We start from the raw sequence: 21,059 nt of genomic DNA on the forward strand, positions 1-21,059 counted from the left end.
CACTCTCCTAGCGTCTATGATGTATGTCGGGTTTTGCGGTGTACTGATCACTCTAGTTGTAGCTTGAAATAGGTTTCTGTTTTTTTACCTGGATAATTATGGGAGTGGTTTATGGAATATTCAGTGTCAAACGTTAGCCATCCACACTATATGTTACTCTTTTATGTAACCAGAAAAAGATGAATGGAAATACATAGATAAATGTATGGAGTGTTGTGCACAACCGGGTTACACATTGTAACTCCGTATTAACTCTTATCTGTATATTTGACTTTGGTTGTAGAGTGTAGGAGCGCTATTCTACTCGGGCCGCTCTAGAAAACAGCTCATCTTTTTATGGAGAAGTGACACATCCGTTCCTCTGTGTACCTGTGAAATAGATCACTGTATAATTCAAAGCTTTTTATAGTGGCATGCTCTGCTGTTGTACTCGCCATCCATCCAAGTGTCGGCTGGTTCTTCTGTTTAACCTCTGAGCATCCATCAGACCGGCAGAGGTGACCCTCGCGTCACATCCACGTAACACGGTGTGGAAACTGGGAAACCTGACAACAGACGACGTCTGGGAGACCCGAGCCGGTTTCTTCATTCTGACGAGCCGTTCGAACGCTTTCCCTTTCAGATTGTTTCGTTTCTTCACAAGCTGTGACATGTGTTCCAAGTAGGTGAAGATTCTTTAAAAACCCCATCCCTGCAAACCCACCTCTGAAAACTACCACACAAAGAAAGTAACTGGGATTATCCTCTCCACACCAGTAGACTTTCTTCTTCTTCCAGTCCTCTCCACCTCCTCCTGTCCCAGCTTCCTCCTCTGCATGTCCTCCTTCACTACATCCATGAATCTCCTCTGAGGTCTTCCTCTTCTCCTGCCTGGCAGCTGCAACTTCATCCTCCACCCCCCCTTCTCTGCACACGCTCAGACCATCTCAGCCTCTCTGATTCTGAGTCGTCCCTTTGATGGACTCATTTCTGATTTAGGACTTCCACCTCTCCAGACTACTTCCTGTTTAAAAAAAAAAAAAAAGGTGGAGGAGGATCAGGCTGACAAACTCATTAAGTTAAGCCCGTGTTACCCCTAACAACTCAGTTTTTGACCCGTGGGTCTACGGCCATCCTCCCCGCTGTGAGTTTGAGGCCAAGCGGCGCCGGTTGGCGTCGGGACTTTGACCCTGCTTATAAAAATATGGGAGTGTTTTTGTCTCTGCCAATCAGGAGACTAAAATGAATCATTCTGACATCAAAAACTTTTTCTTGTTTTTGCTTTTTTTCAAAACACATTAGATGATGATGATGATGATGATGATGATGACCTCCTGGGTTAACTCACAGAGACTGAGGTAACTCTGCAGATGACCTGGTGGATGCTCAGAGGTCAGCGTCATGTTGCTGTTAGCGAGTGAACCTGAAGGAAACGGACGCCTCTGTTTCCGTTGGCTTGTCTGTATTCCCGAAGGTGACCTGGACCGCATCCACCCTCAGAGGAGACGGGCGGTGTCATCTTTTATTTTGAAGTTGCCAAATCCTCCTTCGACCGAATCAAAGACGACGCCTGACCGCTCGGTCTTTTAACTCCCGTTGCCTTTGCTTTGCTCCCACTCCTGTTGTCATCAGATACAGACTGTTTATTTTCCCACGGCGGGTCGAGACATCCTCTCTGCGCGAACTCGTCTCTTCCTCTGTCGGTGTTTCTTTCCGATCTTTGTTAATGCTCGTATTTGGAACATGTTTTGCATTTTAAAGGTTTGTAATTTACTGTAAACTGTTTTTGCTGTTTATGGACAAAACTTTTACAAAATAAACTCATTGGAATGCAGAGCCCGTCTGTTTCCTGTTCACACTCACCAAAATAAAAGCACCTTTCTGACCTCCTTGGCTGTCTGTGTTACTGAGGTCTCACACTTCTGCCTTTGATTTCAGTCTTTTCTTTTTTCCCTTTGGTTCCAGTGTACGTTTACTTGCTTCAGTTTAGTTTTTTGGTTTCAGCCAATCTGTATGAGACATCCAATCAAAATTATAATCCTAAAATTACACAAATTAAAAGAAAATAAAAATATTTAAGCTCTGTTTAAACCGGCTTTTTTAAATTCATTTTTGTGTGTATGGAATGATCTTTTAATAGCAGGATGTGCATCAGTCACACCTCAGAGCTGCTTCTCTGTGAAGTTTAACTCTTTATATTGTCACATTCATCAGAGCTGCAGAGAGCTCAGCTGCTTCTTCCTCTGGATTATAAAACCTTTTCCCGATGAACATCACAGCATCTTACTGCTGCTTTTTCATCCTTCATCTGTTGGATTAAAGAACATGAAAAGCAGCCACAGGTGTGATCTCAGCCTGTATTCAGGTTTACTTAAACGAGACCTTTATTATCTGAATATCTAATAACGGTTCACCTTTTGGAGCAAAATCTTGTAAAGTGTAAATTTGATATTCGACCCCGCCCCCACGTGACCCCGCCCACTGTACTGTTGCCTTTGGTCCTGTGCCCATCACCGTGGTCCTGGTACTCCGCTGTTTCTGTGTTCTCTTTGTTTTCGATGCGCATGCCCTGTCTGCGCAGTCTGTGCACAGCGCTGATCCCCTGTAGTATGCGCGCGCTCACGCATGCGCAGCGCTCCTCCGTAATCCGGCGCTGAGAGGGAAGGACTCTGGGTTTAGCAGCGGCTCCCCCGAGCAGCAGTTTTAACAGAACTCCCGCCTTCCTGGATTCTCTGCCGTCCGGCTCCGAGTCGCGGGCAGAGTTTGGACAATGGCCGATAAAGAGGGTACGTTTAACGGCCGCTGCTCGGCGCCGAAAAACTGCTTTGGCCTGTTTTCCGAGCGCGCCGCTTTGTGCGCGCAAACTCTGTTAGGGTCTCATGTTAGCATCACATGCTAATATCAGAGCTGTCAGCGCGAGCTTTCCCGGGTTTAAAGCCTCCGTTTTTAAACACGAGCGCGTTTGAACGCCCAGTCTTTGAGTTCGGTATGACGTCAGATCTCCAAACTGACCCGGTTTGACGTTAATGAGCTGTTGCCTCACCACGAACAGCAGCTGCTCTGTTAGTCAGCACGCACACAGCTGGAGTCTGTTTGCTGCACGTGAGGCTGGTCAGGACTCCTTGAGCAAGGCACTTTGACTGAACCCCAAACTGCTCCAGTCCAGGTCCACTCTGCTTCCCCGGTAACGTTTCATACATGAAAGTGCTGTGAAGGCGGCATCACGTGATTATTAATCAGATAATCAATCAATCAGATTTTATTGTCAGCACCTTTCAGTCCGGTCAGAGCCGACAATAAATCAGAGTAAAATCATTATGCAGTAATAAGCGATTTATAATAACTTAAAAAGAGCACAAAAGCAACACTTTCAACGTTTAAATAGTTTGAGCAGATTAAGACTACATTTAGAAACTAATTCAGTAAAAACTAATGTGTTAATAAACGAGGCAGATGCATAATAAAAATAGAGTAAAATATACAGTAATTTGACTACTGTAATGAGTAAATAATAATAAAATAACTGAGGTAAAAAATGGAAACTGCTTATTAAATCAGAATTTAAAATACAGTAAAAGTAAACAGTAATCCACAGGCTGACTGAAGCCTGGAGATGTTTAAGCTCAAAGATTTCAGGTATCAAAGTCTCCAAAGGTGTTAGCCGTGCAGGTCGGAGCTTCATACCTCTCCTCTTGGTCCCAGTGACGAGTCGGGCAGCAGAGTTTCGGTCAGCTGGTGTAAAGCCTCCTTACTTTGAGCCGACAGCGGTCAGTGAAAGCATCAGTTCCTCAGAGCGTGTCCCAGTCCTGCCGGCTCTTCTCCCAGATCACGAAACACCTCACCACATCTCTAAAGCTGGGACATCGTTCAGAGGAAGCTCATTTCTGTTGTTTGCATCCTCGATGGTGTTGTTTCAGTTGCTGCCTGCAGCTCGTGGTCACAGGTGATCAGGTGATGGTAGAAACCTTCACAGGTCTCTCCTCCTCACAGCAGGCTGATCCATCACTGGGCAGTAACACTCGGGAGCGATGCACCGTTATATTGTCACCAAAGTGCTTGCTCATAGGGAGTCATATGATTGTTGGCTTTTTCTCTGTATCTATTATTGTACGATCTACTGTACAATATAAAGCGCCTTGAGGCGACTGCTGTTGTGATTTGGCGCTATATAAATAAAGTTGAATTGAATTCCCCTTTTCTGCGGGAAATTCCGCAGAAAAAGGGGAAAACTCCAAAACATCAGCAGGATGGCATCATGACATAGACACAGACTTTATTTCATCCCACACTGGGGAAATTCACTTTTCACATCAGCAGAAGGGACACGAAGAAAAGGTGAATTAAAGAAGTGTTTGAAACATTAATAAGAACAATACTATACAGTGTACAGATGATTACTGAATACAGTAAAATACATATAAGAAAAATCTTAAGCACAGTGGGAGTGATGATAATTCTAATGTGAGATTTAACAGCTGATTTGTGTAAACGTACTGTGTTTCGTGTGTTGGACGATCTGATTGGACCAAAACATCTTCATCTTTTCTATACATACCGTTATTTCTTTTTAAAGAGTTTCTCTTATTAATGTCTTTTTAAGGCAGTTGTAAAAATGTGGTCAAAGACTTGCAGAACAGGAGCAGATGTCTGCAGCTCACATACAGTCAGGATGAGACGCGTGTACCTGTGTCTCACCTTGTGGTCTCTCTGAAGTGTACGACGATGCGGTGGAGGAGCGGGTCATCAACGAGGAGTACAAGATCTGGAAGAAGAACACGCCCTTCCTGTACGACCTGGTGATGACGCATGCGCTGGAGTGGCCCAGCCTGACGGTGCAGTGGCTCCCGGATGTCAACAGGTAAAAGAAGGCTGCTCAGGTGTGTGCGAAGCTGCTGCTTTATTGGCTAGTTATGGTGACGGTTCAACTCGGCGCTCTCCACAGGCCGGAGGGAAAGGACTACGCGGTCCACAGGCTAGTTTTAGGGACGCACACGTCAGACGAGCAGAACCACCTCGTTATCGCGAGTGTCCAAGTTCCAAACGACGACGCCCAGTTTGACGCGTCGCACTACGACAGCGAGAAAGGAGGTAAGGAAGGGCGTGTTTATGTGCTGGTTACAGTTACTTCCTGTCTGAAAGGGAGGGGTTTAGCAGATCTGTGCACTCACACTGTGTTGTTGTGTCTCCCAGCAGGTACGTTGATGCTTTGTTCAGGTGTGCTGAAGGTGCGCCACTCCCACAGGTAGCATTAGTGTTTTAGCGTGCCGCTGAGCAGCTTTCGGGTACAGTAGGTCAGGACACGGCGGTCATGCCGCCGTCGCCTGTTCCTCTCCATCTGAGCGTTGTTGATCTTTCAGAGTTCGGCGGCTTCGGTTCCGTCAGCGGGAAGATTGAAATCGAGATAAAGATCAACCACGAAGGCGAAGTGAACCGAGCGCGCTACATGCCCCAGAACCCCTGCATCATTGCCACCAAGACTCCCACCTCCGACGTGCTGGTCTTCGACTACACTAAACACCCGTCCAAGCCAGGTGAGGTCGCCGCCCGGCTGCTCGCTACATGCTAAAATCAAACGCCCTCACGCATCATGACGAGGCATGTGTGTGCGTTTCAGATCCCAGCGGGGAGTGTAATCCTGACCTAAGACTGAAAGGTCACCAGAAAGAAGGATATGGCCTTTCCTGGAATCCAAACCTCAGCGGCAACCTGCTCAGCGCCTCCGACGACCACGTACGTGACATCATCGTTTAGCTTCAGTACACAAACTGAAGAAGGGTCCCTGTGAGGGTCAAGTTTAAGGGTTTAGAAGTCACACAGGCCGACAGCAGGACATTACCAGGATGCTCAATGTCAGATTTCAAACTAAAATACCTTAAATTCTTTTATAAAAGGCCAGCTTTTCAAAATAAAAGCTTCCAGTTTCTTATTGGATGCTGTCAAGACTTTTGGGACTTTCAGAATAAAGGCCCTTTTAATTTTAAAAAGTTGATAAGATCAAAAATATTTCTGTCTTTCATCAATTTTCCAAGGAAAAAAATTCCAGAGCGAAAGTAGCAGGTGCTTCTTCCGGTGAGCCAAACATTTCGGTCACGCGGTGACGTACAGAAGTCGTCTCGTTATTGCTGCTCAGTCCCGTTAACGAGTGGATTTTCCCCCTGATGGTCACAGTTGACACTAAACTCTACATGTAGTCATTCAGAGGAATAAGAACGATCGTCTTTGCTTTTATCATCTGAAGACGAACGCAGTTACGGAACAATTAAATATTTCATGTTTGTTTGCTCATAAAACTTCCACATGCCCCGCCTCCTCTTCCTCTCAGACCATCTGCCTGTGGGACATCGGGGGCGGTCCAAAAGAAGGGAAGATCTTGGACGCAAAGACCATCTTCACGGGCCACACGGCGGTCGTGGAGGACGTCTCCTGGCATCTCCTCCACGAGTCACTTTTTGGCTCCGTCGCCGACGACCAGAAGCTGATGATGTAAGTGATCGTTAAAGGTGGTGGTTGTTTCTAACTGTGCGATCAAACCTGCTGGCTCTGACCTGCCTCCAACCATCCTCAGATGGGACACGCGCTCTAACAACACGTCCAAAGCGAGCCACTCGGTGGACGCTCACACCGCCGAGGTCAACTGTCTGAGCTTCAATCCCTACAGCGAGTTCATCCTGGCCACCGGCTCTGCCGATAAGGTAGAGGACACACCCACTTGCTCCTGTCATCGTACAAATAAAGTTTTTTCTATTACTCGTATATGTTGAGGTGTGTGTGCTTTTCTTCCTGTCAGACTGTTGCATTGTGGGATCTGAGAAACCTCAAACTGAAGCTTCACTCCTTTGAGTCACACAAAGATGAAATTTTCCAGGTGAGACCTGAAAGTGTTTGTGAGGCTTCGTCGGTGACTCACACGTGATCGGAAAAATGATGGCGAGGCCTTCCTGTCCTTTTTATTAGGTACAATGGTCTCCTCACAACGAGACGATCCTGGCGTCCAGCGGCACCGACCGGCGTCTCAATGTCTGGGATCTCAGGTAATGCCTCGCTGTCAGGCGGAGCTTCAGATCAGGGCGGGGCTTGAGACAATGACACTAATGTATTTTTATTAAAAATACTGATATCGATTTGTGTCGTTTTAGCAAAATTGGGGAGGAGCAGTCTGCAGAGGACGCTGAAGACGGCCCGCCAGAGCTCCTGGTAGGTGATGATGTCAGCGTCACGTCTTTAGGTGACACTCGCATGTCTTTATTCTGATCACATGATCATGGCTGACCTAAAAAACAAACATGTTTTAGTTCATTTTGACCTTTCGATGAGACAAGTGCGCTTACTCAGATACTGTGACGTAAGCAGAGAGTGTTCGAGTGCTTCAGGTGTGATCAGCAGGTGCATCATTTTCCTGTCAGAACAAAGCCCCGCCTCTCTAACCTGTCATTGCTGATCTCCATCAGTTCATCCACGGCGGCCACACGGCAAAGATCTCAGACTTCTCCTGGAACCCCAACGAGCCCTGGATCATCTGCTCGGTGTCTGAGGACAACATCATGCAAGTGTGGCAGATGGTGAGCGTGCACGCGCACAGACGCACACAGACACACACAGACACACAGTGTGTGACGGTAACAGATCAGATGAAGTGGTGGGTGATGCGACAGCAGCAGCTCGGAGTTCTGACATGGAAATGTCATTTCGACTTGTGAAAGCCGACTTCAGGAAAACAGAATATCGTTTCACTCGCGCCAAAGACCAAAACATCTGGAAGCTCGTTCGGAGATGTTTCAGAAACGGTGTCACGAGCACGCCAACGGTCGTTTTGATTTCAAGAACATCAGAACGTCGGCCGTCTGATCCTCCAAACAAAGATTGATTTATTTAAACCTACTCGGGGTGCGGTGATGGTTTGCGAGGTTTTGGAGGGAGGCTGAGTGTGATGCAGGATCCGTGCTGAAGACTAACAGAGACACTGGGAATGTTGTCTTACTGGAGCCGTCCCGGTTGTAGCGTTCAAGGCCTCGATCGGCTCATCAGCTCCGTGGTCACAGCGCTGTAGCTACTGTGCATTCTGGGCTGAGCTGTGCAGCGTCACAAAGCTTTGGCTCAGTCGCAGCTTGTGAGTCCTCCAACAGGACAAAGACCCAGGAATGGCTAACAACACAGCAGTGGACCGCTCTGAGGCGGCCGTACGAGCCCTGATCCAAATTCAGATTGTATTTGTCGCATACAGTACGACAGACCAGATACATGAATAAAACTAAAATTGCAAATCAAGTATAAAATGAAAGTTAAAAATCCAAAATAAAAAGGTGCAAATCAGCAGACGGTGATATGAGATATGCAGAGTCTCCAGTCCTACACCTGGTTCATTGCCCGAGTAGCCTGGAGGAAGCTCCTCGTCTTTCTCTCTGTGTTGGCCTTATTGGAGCGGAAGCGCTTCTCTGACCTCAACAGTGAGAGTCCATTGGTGGGGTGGGAGGGGGCTTTCAGCATCTTCCCGGCTTTGGTGCTGCACCACTTGGTGTAAATAGACCCTGTGCACAAGAAAATACTAACTTCCTGTTTTAAGACCGGATGTAAAGTTGTGCATTTCCAGTAACTTTATTTTGCGGTCAATTGCTACTGCGAAGATGGACTCCCAAACCATGTCCAAAACACAAAAACACAAAGATCGCGTTAAGTTACAAAGAGCAGAAGATGGGAACGCTCGCCATTACCGTGTCATAAAAAATCAAATGATCAGTTTTGACGTTTGAAGAGTTTAGATCGGTTGGTTGTTTACGTCACTCAACACAAGCAGAACTGCATCACTGCAGCAGAAGCACATCTCTGCATAGTGACAGTCTTATGATTTAAACAGGCAAATGTTCAATCTACAGGCGAACAACAGTGAAAGCCAGATGTTTCCCCCGTTGTGTCGATATCAGTCCACACCTACACAGCATGTCAACAAACAGTGAAAAAAAGCCACAGAAAAAAATAAATGAATGGTTGCTGATCAGGGTTTCTATGCATTAGTATTTACAAAGGGTATGTTGTGACGTACCTTCAAAATTACAGCGGTCCCTCACTATAACGCAGCTGTGCTGTTTCACTCATTTCTTTTTTCATTGCCTTTTTTTGTATACAGCGCATTGTCGATCTCCTCCGTGCCATCTCTCCTATACAGTACAGTGTGACTCTAAAGACACTAACCATCGCACAAAAAGTTGGACTTAGGGATGGGTATCGTTTAGGTTTTATCCGATACCGGTGCCAAATCGGTACTTTTGAAACGGTGCCGGTGCTTAAAGAATGGAGAACACAAACTTTGTCCAAAAACCTCTCATGTTCAGCTGTTTTTTTGTAAAAAGATAACAATGTTAGCCTTTTCTGCAGCTATGGGGCATATATGGTATCACTCTTGGCTGGAAGCTTAAACAATGGAAAAAACACAAACTTTGTCCTAAACCTCTCATGTTTAACTGTTTTCCACTTTTTCTTTGGTCATTTTAGCCTTTTTGTCCAGGGTGAAGGGAGTATCTGCCATCAAACAAGAAGACAGCAGCATGTAGCTATGATGATGTTTGCTAGTTCACCTTACATGCATTAATGTAATAACGTGGTTAGCCTACTCAACGTAAATTACACACGAACAACATTAAGCTACTCACGCAGAGAAGAACGGCTGCTGCTGCATCATCATCCTCATCATTTCTGCTACACTGGCAGGGCTAGGGGCCAGGACTCTCCTCTTCGGGTTTTTGGGGGATGTTGCAAACTCCGGGTCCGATAACAGGCACCACACCCGCAGTAGATGTGCTCGGTGTGAGGTCTCGCAGCAAGCTATCAAATACGGCGCATTTCTGGGCTTTTAAAAAAAACGCTATGCGTCGCCAGGTGTTTCATCAGATTTGAGGTGTTACCTCCTTTGACAGTATCACAGTATCAGCTTAAAGCACTTGTTGCTGCTGAGTTTGCATCTTTTGCTGTGAAGTACAGCCAGACTTCGCCTTGGGCATTTTTAATCTGTAGCTCTGCTCTAAAAGAAAGTACGTACCTGGACCCGCCTACTATCCTCGGAAACGTAAAATGATTGGCTAGAATCTAAAGTGTATCACAGCTCAGGGAAAAAAAGCACCGAGCAGCACAAATCCCACCTTTACCTGTGGAGCTGAAATATCCAGTCTGGAGAAACAACCCTTCAAACCCGAGAGCGTTTGCACAGCTGTGGACAGTTGGAGAAATCGCTGGATTGCAGCGAGAGCCTCAAAATGTTAATATGCATGTAAATATGAATTATGAAGGTAGAAGAAGGTCCATCATTGTGTCAGGCCAGTTTCAACAATGTCAAGAGTGCAATGTTTTTAACATCGGGGGGAAAGAGGACTGTTCGTCTGATGTTCATCAGATTCCTGCCGATCTCTCACGCCGCCCGTGTTGAGGTAGGAACTGCAGCGCTGCTTCTAACGGTTCCTTCCTTTCTTGCAGGCAGAGAACATCTACAATGACGAGGAGCCCGACAACACACCTGCGTCAGAGCTGGAGGCTCAGGGATCATAACCCCGCACAGGCTCCACCCCTGACCCCCACCCGTCCTCTCCCTCCCTCTGATTCATCTCAGTGCGAAAAGAGCAGCGCGGCGCGTTGGAGGCGTCTCGCACTCCGGCGCCGTCTCGCTTCGCTTCACCACTGCCCGGTACCCAAAAGCACCGACGCACCTGGAAAAGAACTGAAGTCCCTCTCGGGTGGGCGGAGCTCGATGGATTGGCTCTGTGTGCACACTGTCGCTGTGAATTCATTTTAAAAGGGCTGACGGAAGGAAACGCAGCGTTACAGCATAGCTTGCTCCGTTCCTCCACCTGCAGCTCCTGTTAGATGTTCCCGAGTTGACGACGCGTCCTCCAAACAAACATTCCCGCTGCGTTCGCCTCCCGCTCCTTCGGTACTTCCTCACCCCTGCATTTGGCTAAATTCCTACACCCGAGGGAAACAGACCTTTGTTCTGTTACATGATGTGAAACTTTAGTTTTTGGTTCCTGCACCTCTGATCGCAATAAAGCTTTTGTAACTTTTCCAAAAATGCGTCTCAGCAATTCTTTAAGATCCGGCCTCTAGCCAAACCATCAGCTCCTGTATCATTTGTGCCGTTATGAAAACAACGACCTGATCAACATGAGGAACAAACAGGAATCAAAGAACAGAAACCAGCAGCGCTGCAAATTCTACAAAACGTTTATTGAAAAGCGAGACAGACTGTAGGAACACGGTAACGAGGGGTCGTTAGTCAAACAAGAAGCTCTCCAAAGCTGTGACGCCTCTTTATTCAGTCTCACCTGCAGAGGTAGATTCTGACATTACCTGAGAGTCAGAAAGAAGAAACGTGCCGCAACCTTGGTCCTCAGCGTCACCACCTCCATCCTCCATGTACAGTCTTTTAAAGAGGTCACAGGTGAAATCATGTCGAACACAATCCGTTACCTGACAGGTCCAAACACTGATCATGTGACTTTATCTGGCCCCTTCATTATGCGTGTGTGGGGGGGGAACAAGTTCAATAAAAACAGAACCGGTGAATCTGACGGGTCCAAACGCTCCTTCAAACTTTCAGCGTTGCTGTTCTCGCAGCTGATTCAATAAAGTTTAACGTTCTCGATAAAAGGTCGTGCTGAGGTTTTGTGGTGGGCGGAGACAGACACCATCACCTGACAGGAAAAAGATGAAAACGGATCAAACTGCCTCAGTCATTCGGGCGCTGCTGTGTGGTTTGAATTACAGATGTGCAGCAGGAGAACAGCGCAGAAAGCAGCTGGAGCGTTTTTTAAACGACGGCACATCAAAAAGCTGAGAGCCTCATCCGACGCCGGAGACGCTCTGAAACACGGTCGACACGTCGGCGGGACCATCGAGGGTGACCCCGAGTTAAAGTGGACCTGCTTCTGCTCACTTCCTGTCGTGTATTTCCTGTTCCTGCGTTGTGTCCTTCATGTTAAAGCTCAGCTGCTCTAGACACAGTCTCAGTTTTTTCTACTCTTGAATCTGGATGATGTCACAGAGAGGTGGTGCCCTGTTTTTCAAGAAGCAGCCAATCAGAATGCTGTCTTAAAGTGGGAGGAGCTAAACCAGCCTATTTCAGCAGCAGTGAGGCCAGGTATGATATACAGAAGGATTATTTTGAATCATGCAAAGCTGGTCTGGTACAGTCCAAGAATAGAAACAAAATAGATCCACTTTAACGACCTGGTCAAAGAAAACTGATAAATGATGAAAAGGTGAAGAGAGATGAATGTTTGAGACAATTTCTTGCTTGATGACTTAATCCCCACAGAATGACCCGGAGCGGGATTTGACCCCTGCTCAGACCCAGGTGTTCCTAATAATATGCATCACTGACAGAAACCAACATTTCTTTTTTTTATTCAGATTCATTAAAAAAAGAAAAATCACATTCAGCTTTTCTTCCAGTATAAAGATCACAGAGCCCATCATCATTTCCAAACATAATTTACATGAAATCACTTTTCAGAGGACGAAGGCCTTCGACTCTTCCTCACACGTGCACGCTCCTCAACACAAAACACATGCATGATCCCCAGGAACGTGTTGAACGGCTTCAAAGGAGAGGAAATGACACTGGTTGACCACAGGGGGGCAGCAAACAACGCCCAAAACTCATGGTTTGTATTTGTTTTTTTAAACACTTGACAGAGGCTGTCGTCATGCCGACTCTGTGCCTATCAGCAGGTTCAAAAGCGATCCCGCTGCGTCCCGATGGCAGCCGCGTGACATTAACGACGTGACGTTAAAGTACAGTCACTTCCTGTTATCACCAGTTTTGTTAATGAAAACCAGAAAACATTTGTGTGATCAGACCGAAGCTCCTACATTTCAATAAAGTTCAAATTGAATCATTTTGATTATTTTTCTAAACATTCGTTTAAACGTGATCAGAGCTGCACCGTGGATCAGTGCCGCTGATGTCCTCTGAAAGTTTCCTCTCACCTGAACGTGCAGCAGGTGGAGCTGCATCATGGTGGAGGAGACATCCACAGACTCATTCATCATTAATAAAATTTAAGACTGACTGAAATCGTGGCTGCAGCAGACAGACTCAATCTGCTGGAAACACTTAGAACCAACTACACTGCGAGGTTCTGCCATTTCCCGCCCCTGTGGTCAGTCAGATGACCTCTGACCCCAGTCCCGTTTCCTCAGACACTCGACAGCGTGTCCGACTCAAATCAAAGTCATACTCAGGCGTGTGAGGAGAGAAATCGAAGGCCCGCCTGGAGGTTCCCTATGAAAATAAAGATCGAGTAGAAACGGGGAGTATGAAGAAGTGCCGATCGTTACCGTGGGCCACGATTTAGAGAATCTGATACAATCATTTATCACACAAAGAGACACGGCTTCAGCTTCTGTGTAGAAATCTGAGGAGGTCTATGTTAAAAAAAAAAAAAGAGCTCCATCTCCACTGAAGATGGTTTTCTGGCTAGTTGTGGAACTAGGCTGGAGCTGCGTGAAGCCCCTCCCACCACGCCCCCTCACCTCCACGCAGGCTGCGAGGTGAGCTCAGTCCTGCGGCGTGCTCGCCGTCTCTGCAGGCTCGCTGTCACCAGGAGACGCCATCGGGTCTGTTTCAGGTGGTCTGAGAGCTTCCTGAACGGCCGCCGTCTCCGGCCCGTCACCCTGCGCTGAATCCTCCGAATCCTCTCCATCCTCGGCCGAAGGCTCTCGCGGCTTGGCCTGAGGAGATGTGGCGCTCCCTTTGTCTCCCTGCTCCTGGAGGAGGCTGAGTCGGTTATTCAGGTCGTTCCTCTCCTTCTGCAGAGCTCTGCACAGCCTCTCCAGCAGCTCCAGCTTCCCCTGCAGAGCCTTGAAGTGACCGTCACGCAGCGTTTTCTGCAAAACAACAACATTCAGTCAGGTCCAGTTTCATGTAGGAGGAAGAATCAGATGGATGAAGCTCCTGTGACATCACCGCGTCGGGTCTCGACACTGGCATTCTGACCACCATCATGCTGGTTTTCAGAGGCCAGAGATCAGAGCCTGGTCAGAATCAGAGGTGTTCAACTAAAGGATGTCCAATTACAGAAAACTCCCCTAAACAAGAGAGCCAATATAATTCACTACGAGTAGCCAAACAGTTAGCAGAGTGTGTGTGGGATCAACAACTGGCTCTCAAGTAAAAAAAAGAAGGCCACGCCCCTAATAAAACAAACTTTAATCCAGGCGTGTTTTAGGAACGTCCTCCACCGTACAGGTGTAATAAAGGAGGAAATGATCCACAGAGACCAAACAGTTTGTGTCTCAGGCTGTAAACGTGCTTATTTCTGCTGGAAAGTTCTAACATGGGAGTCTATGGGGACCGACTCACTGCTGCCTCTGCTGGACATCAGAGGAACTGCAGCTTTTGGCACTTCAGCGTGGCTGCTTCTTTCAGCTCCCGAGTTCAGACGAGTGCACTCGAGCGTTGGACCTTTATGTTTTAAAGGCTGTGACGGTGCTGAACACTTGATCTGCGAGACACTAATCAGTCTGGCTCTCCTACGTCTGCTCCGGCATTTCTAAAGTGTGTGTCTGAAACATCTGAGGCCAAAAACGTGCCTCCATCTTCATTTTAGATCGACATCGGTCACTTTAAACGTTTCGAGGAAAACAAAACAGAGCCCATGAAGAAGAATCACCTCCTCTGCCATCTGCAGCAGCGCCTGGTTATTACTCTCCCATTTGGTCCTCCACTGGGTCGTTTCCTTCTCCAGCTTCTTGATCTTCTTGGTCATCTGCAGGCACACACAGAGTTTAGAAACACAGACAGGTGAGCAGGTAACCGCACGCTGACACGCAGGTGACTCACCTTCTCCATCTCTTGTCTGAAGGTGGTGAAGACCTCGTTGCTTTTAGCCAGGGTGCTCTGGAACTCCTCGAACTTGTCCATGTACAGAGAGAGCTGAGAGACGAGAGCAGTGAGTAATGGAGACGATCTAGCTGATGTGTGTGTGTGTGTGTGTGTGTGTACCTGCTGCTTCAGCTGGGTTTCCTGCTCCTTCATCAGCTCACACTTGCGTCTGGACTCGGTGGCGTCCTTCAGCAGCTGCAGCGGCACAGACACAGTCTCTCAGACACTTGAGCTCATTTACAGCTGCGATAAAAACCAGAACAAACTGAGATCCTCACAAAGTCTCTCTCACGCTGCTGCTTCTCCTCCACTTCCTTCATCATCTCGGTGATTCTCTGCAGCTTGGCGTCCATCAGCTGCTGCTGCAGCTCCTTGTGCTTGAACACTTTGTCGATGTGCTGCAGAGAAACAACAGAAATCTCGTTTGCAGCAGGAGCTGAGTGACTGTAAAGATTACTACAAACGCAACGTTTTTCTTGCTGCTCTAATCCCAGCCAAGCTTCTCAGCTCCTGGTTACGTTTCTCCTCGGTGTGCAGGACGCTGTCACAGCGAGTGACCTGAATGTGCCGAGGCGATGAAACCTTCAGTGTTGTCTCACTGCGACATGACTGAAGAGTAGATTTAAGACCGTAATTGTCTGTAAGACCTTTAAATGTGTATCTAAGACGTCTTAAAGGACCTTCGTGGAGGCAACGTATTTTCCACCTTTGGGAGATGAAGCGACTGCCTTGTTTTTAAGTTTAAAACATCTTCCACAATCAATTTATTTGACCATGTGTGTTGTGGCCAGAGTCTGGAGCTGGCGATCAGGGTCCTGGAGGGTTACTCCAACCAGAACCTGCAGCATGAGCAGAACCAGGATCACCTGCTGCAGACGTCAGTGTGCAGACAGAGTGTCACAACCAGGCCGAGTCTGTTGTGACACCCAGAATGCATTTCTGCCTTTTTAATGGCAGCATTAATCCTCTTCATAACAACCAGTGCTGACTTCATGAGCAGAAACAGACTGTTCTGATTGGACGGCAGGCGGGACCTAAACTCACCTCCTCTCGGAGCTCGTACTGCTCGATGAGCTTCTTGAGCTTCTCGGCCAGCTCCATGTTCTCCTGCCTCAGCTTGGTGTTGTGGGCGCTGTGCTGCTCCATCTGCACCTCGATGTCGCTCAGGGTCATCTGGAAGTGCAGCATGGCCTCCTTCCGCTGCTCGTCGTACTCCCTGGACCGCTGGGCGTTCTCCTCCTGCGGGGTTAAGGGGAGGAGTGACACCTGCACAAATGTAAAATGGTCCTCATCGGGTGTTTGTGGCGGCTGAACTACCTTCAGGGTCTTGTTGTGTCTCTGCAGCTCCCGGCAGAGACTCTCCAGCTTGCTGCGGGCCAGGATGGCCTTGCTGTGCTCCCCCTGCAGGTGCACCTTCTCCTTCACGATTTGAGACTGCTTCTTCTGCAGGGCCTTCAGCTGCTTCTGCATGCAGCGGCTCTCCTCCAGCTGAAAGACAGCAACAACAGAACAAACTGGGTCATTTTTATGTTTATGGAAACAAACAGGAAGCTGACGGCAGCGTGGTGTGTGTGGAGGCTTAGAACAAACATGTAGCACCAAGAAGCCTGATCTGAAAGGGGACATCTCTAAGCCGTTCAAGTGTCACCAGTCGTATCCGAGTCAGTCAAACCAGGCTTCATGCCAGAATCTGACAACCTCCTCGTACTTTCTTCTTCTTTATGTCCAAGTCTGTGAGAGCTTCCTGAGGTCTAAGGTCACCTTTGTGTGAGATGGTGACGTGAAATCTGAAGCGTGAAACATCTCCATACTTCTTCCAGATGCCCAGCTTGTTGGATTCATTTACTTCTGTGGCTCCAAAAATACAAACTGAAGCTTTGTGATTATTTTCAAACATTACTGTTGTTCACACTGAGCTTCTGCTGATTATTACTCTGTGGGTGTCCACTGATCCACCCACAGAGCTCTGCTGAAATCCAACCAAACTACCACGATCGCTGCTGTCAGAGCGGGAAATGATCGGCCGCGACCACGACTCACGGAGGAGCTGAGAGCGTGTTCACCGTGTCGCTAAATCTGAATCAATCTGCTGCCTGTGATGTCTCTGAAACGGAGCGACTGAGCACGTGCTCCAGATCACACTGAGAAACCCAGACCAACACCACATGGTGACAGAGTGCTTCCTGTCACCTGCTCCCAGGTGTCGGGAGTATCTGCTCAGTGTCGGTGTGTCGGATTTGCGGCTCACCAGGTCGGCGTATTTCTTGCACAGAGCGGCCAGCTTCTCCTCGGGAGTGGCGAGAGCGTTCAGCGCCTGCATCAGAAGAACCACCTCCTTCCCTGAAACCACACGGAAGATCAAAACTGAACAAACCGGACCAACGAGGAAGAAACTGACATCGGGTGACACAAGAATAGAAAAGCTTTAACACAAAAATGTCCTGTTTGGTAAAACTTCCACTTCTCTGGTCTAAACAAAGAGCAGTCTAATCACAGCTGAATGATTCTGATTCAAGTCTAAATATGTGTCACAGTATCTGTGTGAGTGCTGTCACGTGAAGCTTCACACGCTCCGTGTTGGTTTTATTCCGTTTTAAATTTTGTATGTAAATATTTAAATGTGATTCCTGAGGTGAGAGACGCATCCCGGCTGTTCAGTGCTTCTACAGTTCTGCTCGTACCAAAAGCTTTGTCCTCTCTGTTCTTCGCATCTCCGCCGGCATCGAGCTCCGCCTCCACCAGGTCGCTGGGACTGTCCTCTCGGCCTGGAGTCTCCCCCCTCTCCTCATTGGTGCAGGAGAGCCCCAAACCAAACTCAGACACCTCCTCCTAACAAAAGTCACATCCATCTATTAGACAGTTATCCTTTAAAAAAGTTCTCTCACAGATCTCGCTCTGTGCAGACTCCGCCCCTCTGTGCTGGACTGCAGCTGGTGGTAATCTTTGTTCTGGTCTGAACTCAGAATCTGCAGCAGGTGGAGAACAAGGACTACCAGCTGCAGGACAACGCGGAGGAGATGAATTTCGTCCGCTGAGTGTAGAATCAGCTGATTATACTGTCACCAAGAACACGTGGGATTATTTATCTGACAGCCCAACTCTGAGGGAAACACAGAAACCTCCCACAGGTCACTGAACAGACATGAACAAGCAGCAGCACAAACGACGAGCCGTCCACGCTCACCTGAGACGGGCTGTCCAGGTCGGGCGGGGAATCGTTGCCACCTACGATTCGTCTCGTCCCCACATCGAGCTCGCAAACTCCCGAAGTCTCCATCAGCGTCGGTCACGAGCTGAAGGTCAGAGCAAACACGAGATTACCACATGATGGAAGTCAAAGCACGGAGAAATAAAACCAATTATCTGACCCTCAAATCTGCAGTTGGGTTTACTGAAGAGGTCAGAGTGGTGGGTGGACACAGTGGAGTTGTTCTCATGTCTCTAATTCTGGCCAAGTCTGACATGTATTTCCATTCAGGTCTGCTTCAGATTAGGAAATATAGTTTCATCTTATTCACAATATCAAACAGGTGAGAAAGATTTCACACTGACAAAGAATAAACACTAAATCCACGTCGACATCGCTCCAAATATTGTGAAAAACTCTGGGCAGTGAGCGTCGCCTTCCTGCTGACAACGACTGACAGTGACCTCAAACCCCTCTTCACCTGCCTCAGGTGTACAACAGCAGGTTGTGATTTATTCTCAGACAGGGTTGATCCTCTCCGACTGTGTGATTAAACCCACTGCTGTTGTTCCACGCGGGTAAATGCACATCACTTACCACACACTCTGTTTAAGCATCAACTGGTGTTCCAGGTGTTTATGGACCTCTGTTGGTGCTCTGTCCTAAATCCTTCTCCTCATTTAAAGTGTTGTTATAACAGAGACCAGCCACAGCTGCTGTCAATGTCAACAATACAACTTTACAATAAGTCTTTCTCGTGGAATAAACCCTAACTGCGTGAAATAAGATCAGACTTTCAGCTCGGCCGCAGCCTGATGGCTTGAACGGGATGAAGAGGAGGAGGAGCTCGTGCTTCTCCACAAAGACAGCAGGACTGTGTTCACAGTGAAACACGCGTGTGCAGCAGCAGCAGGCTGACCCTGTACGCACGATGGTAACAGTGTGAGTTCAGTGCACACACGCGCTGAATAAAACTTACACTCAGGCCTACAAACAGACCAGTTCGTTAGCATCTTTCCACTAATAGTAGCAGCTGATAGTTTAGACGCCCTGAAAACGTTCGGTGGAATACTTTAAGAAGCTTAAAAATCTCTAAAATGGACTTTATAACGTGTTTCAGCGGCGCAAACTCACTGAAGTTTACCCCGGGCTAGCAGGCTAGCCTAACCAGCTAACTGCTTTACAGCAGAAATGAGCAGTTAGCTTCCGACTGCCCGAGTCACAGAGTGCGAGCTGACCGCGTGAATGTGCAGGTGAACCTGTGAGCCTGTGTGTGACACCTTCAGCCTCTCTCCTACCATCAGAGCGGACTTTCCTGCGCAAACATGCTGCAGCCGCTCAGCTAGAGCTGAAACACTGGCAGCTACAGCGTTAGCTGTTCTGCTAAAGCCGACGATAAGAAACTTTGAGAGTCCCGCTAAAGAACCACAGAGCATCACCTCACCAGCCTACCTGCCGGGTTTGATGTCCGGTGTGTGGGGATAGCTCCCGTTTCTCTCCGCTCGGTTAACGTGTTTACAGTAAACACTGTAAGCTAACCAACTTCACCAAAGTCTAGAAAACAAGACATTAACGGGTTAATTCAAGTATAACACTACAGCCGGATTAAAGGAGGCACCCTTGGGCATTAAGAACCACCTAAAAAGATTTATTATCAGCTGCATGTCGGTCCGGATCAGCACGGTAACCGTAACCCGGACCGAATTTAAGGCGAGTCTTGTGTGACGTCCATCGGCGCGGACGGCATCCTGCTCAGGCTAGCTGCTCTGCTAAACTAGCATCTGATTCTGTCTTCCTGTGAATAAGTGTATCCCTCACGTGTCAGGTGTCACCTTTTGGATTAAAGAGCGCAAGTGACAAACTAACACCGCGCGGAAATGTAACGCGCCTTTGGAAATTAAAGCCAACATTAGTTTACTTCTGTTAGCACGGCTAACCTGAGCTAGCAGCCAGACTGTAGCTAACCCTGCCTGCTAACAGCACTGTACAAACTTTACTTCGCCAAATACCATTTTTTTCCCGGTTCTCGTCAAAGCTTCGCATTCAAGCTAATAACCATACCCCACCTAATCAGTTTGAATCCGCCCGGAGCGTTAACAGTGGGGCAGCCGTCGCTTAAACACCTGGAGCGGTTACCTGTGTGTCCTCACCGGAGATGAAAGCAGGAGTCAAGCTGCCATCAACCGACGAGCGCAACATCCGGTTATCTATTTTTCAAAAATAAAATCTCCTCAAGTTTAAAAAAGAAGCCATTGCCTCTATGGGGAAACTCGTCCTTTTTCATCAGATCTGAGATGTGTCACTGTGGCATAACAGAAACTGTGTAACTGACCGTGGAGTGGGAAACTTGATTTAGAATTACTTCAGGGTCCTTGTGCTTGTGAGACTGGTGATAGCGCACATCTCTCAAGTTTTCTGTTACGCCCCTAGTCTAGGCGTGTAGAGACGCACATAAGGTTGGAGGAGAGAGAGGCAAGTACCCGCCCTGGTTCCCAAGCCAAACACCCGAAACCAGCTATGAATAAAAAATGTGATTTCAGGGGAGCATAGCTCCAGGATGAACCCAGGCCAAAATAATAAACAAAACCAACTAAGTCCCGCCAGAGGAAACTAACTAAACCCTAAGAAAGAAACATCACAAATTTTGTAATTTTTAAATTATAAATAACAATATTTCCAAGTAGTCATCATCTGCCAGTCTATACGTTTTTTCTGGGGGTCTTGTTCTCATGTGGTTTTACAGTTTTTGAAATATGTGCATAAAAGGCAACTCTCTAATTTGAATGTGGCGTCCACCGCTCCTATTTCCGGTGTTAATCTGAGCAGCTTGATGAATCTAAAGTCGAAACGAAAAGCAAAAAAGCCCCGAGAGATTTTTGTTTTTCAGGGAGGGAGGAAGATGAAACTTAGCTTCTTTACAAAGATCCGTACAGCCAAATAACATAACGGACCTCTCTTCTTGTTTATTAAAAAAACAATCTTTATGTTGGAGTTTTTCACTGACGTTAACTTATTTTTATATTT

At 47.5% G+C, this 21,059-nt stretch overlaps 2 protein-coding genes across 12 annotated transcripts; one reads left to right on the plus strand and one right to left on the minus strand.

Moving 5' to 3' along the window:
- The first annotated feature begins 2,509 nt into the window (after positions 1 to 2,509).
- Positions 2,510 to 11,032, plus strand: rbbp7 (RB binding protein 7, chromatin remodeling factor). 2 transcript variants are annotated; one of them, XM_005726401.2, is made up of 12 exons: positions 2,510 to 2,765; positions 4,693 to 4,837; positions 4,922 to 5,067; positions 5,337 to 5,510; positions 5,594 to 5,709; positions 6,302 to 6,462; positions 6,545 to 6,671; positions 6,767 to 6,844; positions 6,934 to 7,010; positions 7,116 to 7,173; positions 7,428 to 7,538; positions 10,441 to 11,032. In XM_005726401.2, exons 1-12 carry the CDS (start codon positions 2,750 to 2,752, stop codon positions 10,510 to 10,512), a joined length of 1,281 nt encoding a protein of 426 aa, XP_005726458.1. In that variant the 5' UTR covers positions 2,510 to 2,749; the 3' UTR covers positions 10,513 to 11,032. The 2 variants fall into 2 exon arrangements, with proteins under 2 accessions (XP_005726458.1, XP_005726457.1); XM_005726400.1 differs by having other exon boundaries at positions 2,511 to 2,765; positions 5,334 to 5,510.
- Positions 11,033 to 11,096: 64 nt separating this feature from the next.
- Positions 11,097 to 20,253, minus strand: txlng (taxilin gamma). 10 transcript variants are annotated; one of them, XM_005726397.2, is made up of 13 exons: positions 20,172 to 20,253; positions 19,488 to 19,589; positions 18,217 to 18,328; positions 18,033 to 18,141; positions 17,530 to 17,677; positions 17,097 to 17,188; positions 16,166 to 16,336; positions 15,893 to 16,087; positions 15,127 to 15,246; positions 14,969 to 15,043; positions 14,807 to 14,899; positions 14,637 to 14,732; positions 11,097 to 13,851 (listed from the first exon to the last, which is right to left on the minus strand). In XM_005726397.2, the coding sequence occupies exons 4-13, from the start codon at positions 18,123 to 18,125 to the stop codon at positions 13,522 to 13,524; spliced, it is 1,413 nt and encodes a 470-aa protein (XP_005726454.1). In that variant the 5' UTR covers positions 18,126 to 18,141; positions 18,217 to 18,328; positions 19,488 to 19,589; positions 20,172 to 20,253; the 3' UTR covers positions 11,097 to 13,521. The 10 variants fall into 10 exon arrangements, with proteins under 10 accessions (XP_005726454.1, XP_005726449.1, XP_005726451.1 ...); XM_005726392.2 differs by having other exon boundaries at positions 20,102 to 20,220; XM_005726394.1 differs by lacking the exon at positions 20,172 to 20,253 and adding an exon at positions 19,674 to 20,091.
- Positions 20,254 to 21,059: the final 806 nt, after the last annotated feature.

Source organism: Pundamilia nyererei, unplaced genomic scaffold (genome assembly GCF_000239375.1).
Source record: "Pundamilia nyererei isolate P.nyererei 1_Seehausen unplaced genomic scaffold, PunNye1.0 scaffold00019, whole genome shotgun sequence".
Lineage (NCBI taxonomy): Eukaryota > Metazoa > Chordata > Actinopteri > Cichliformes > Cichlidae > Pundamilia > Pundamilia nyererei.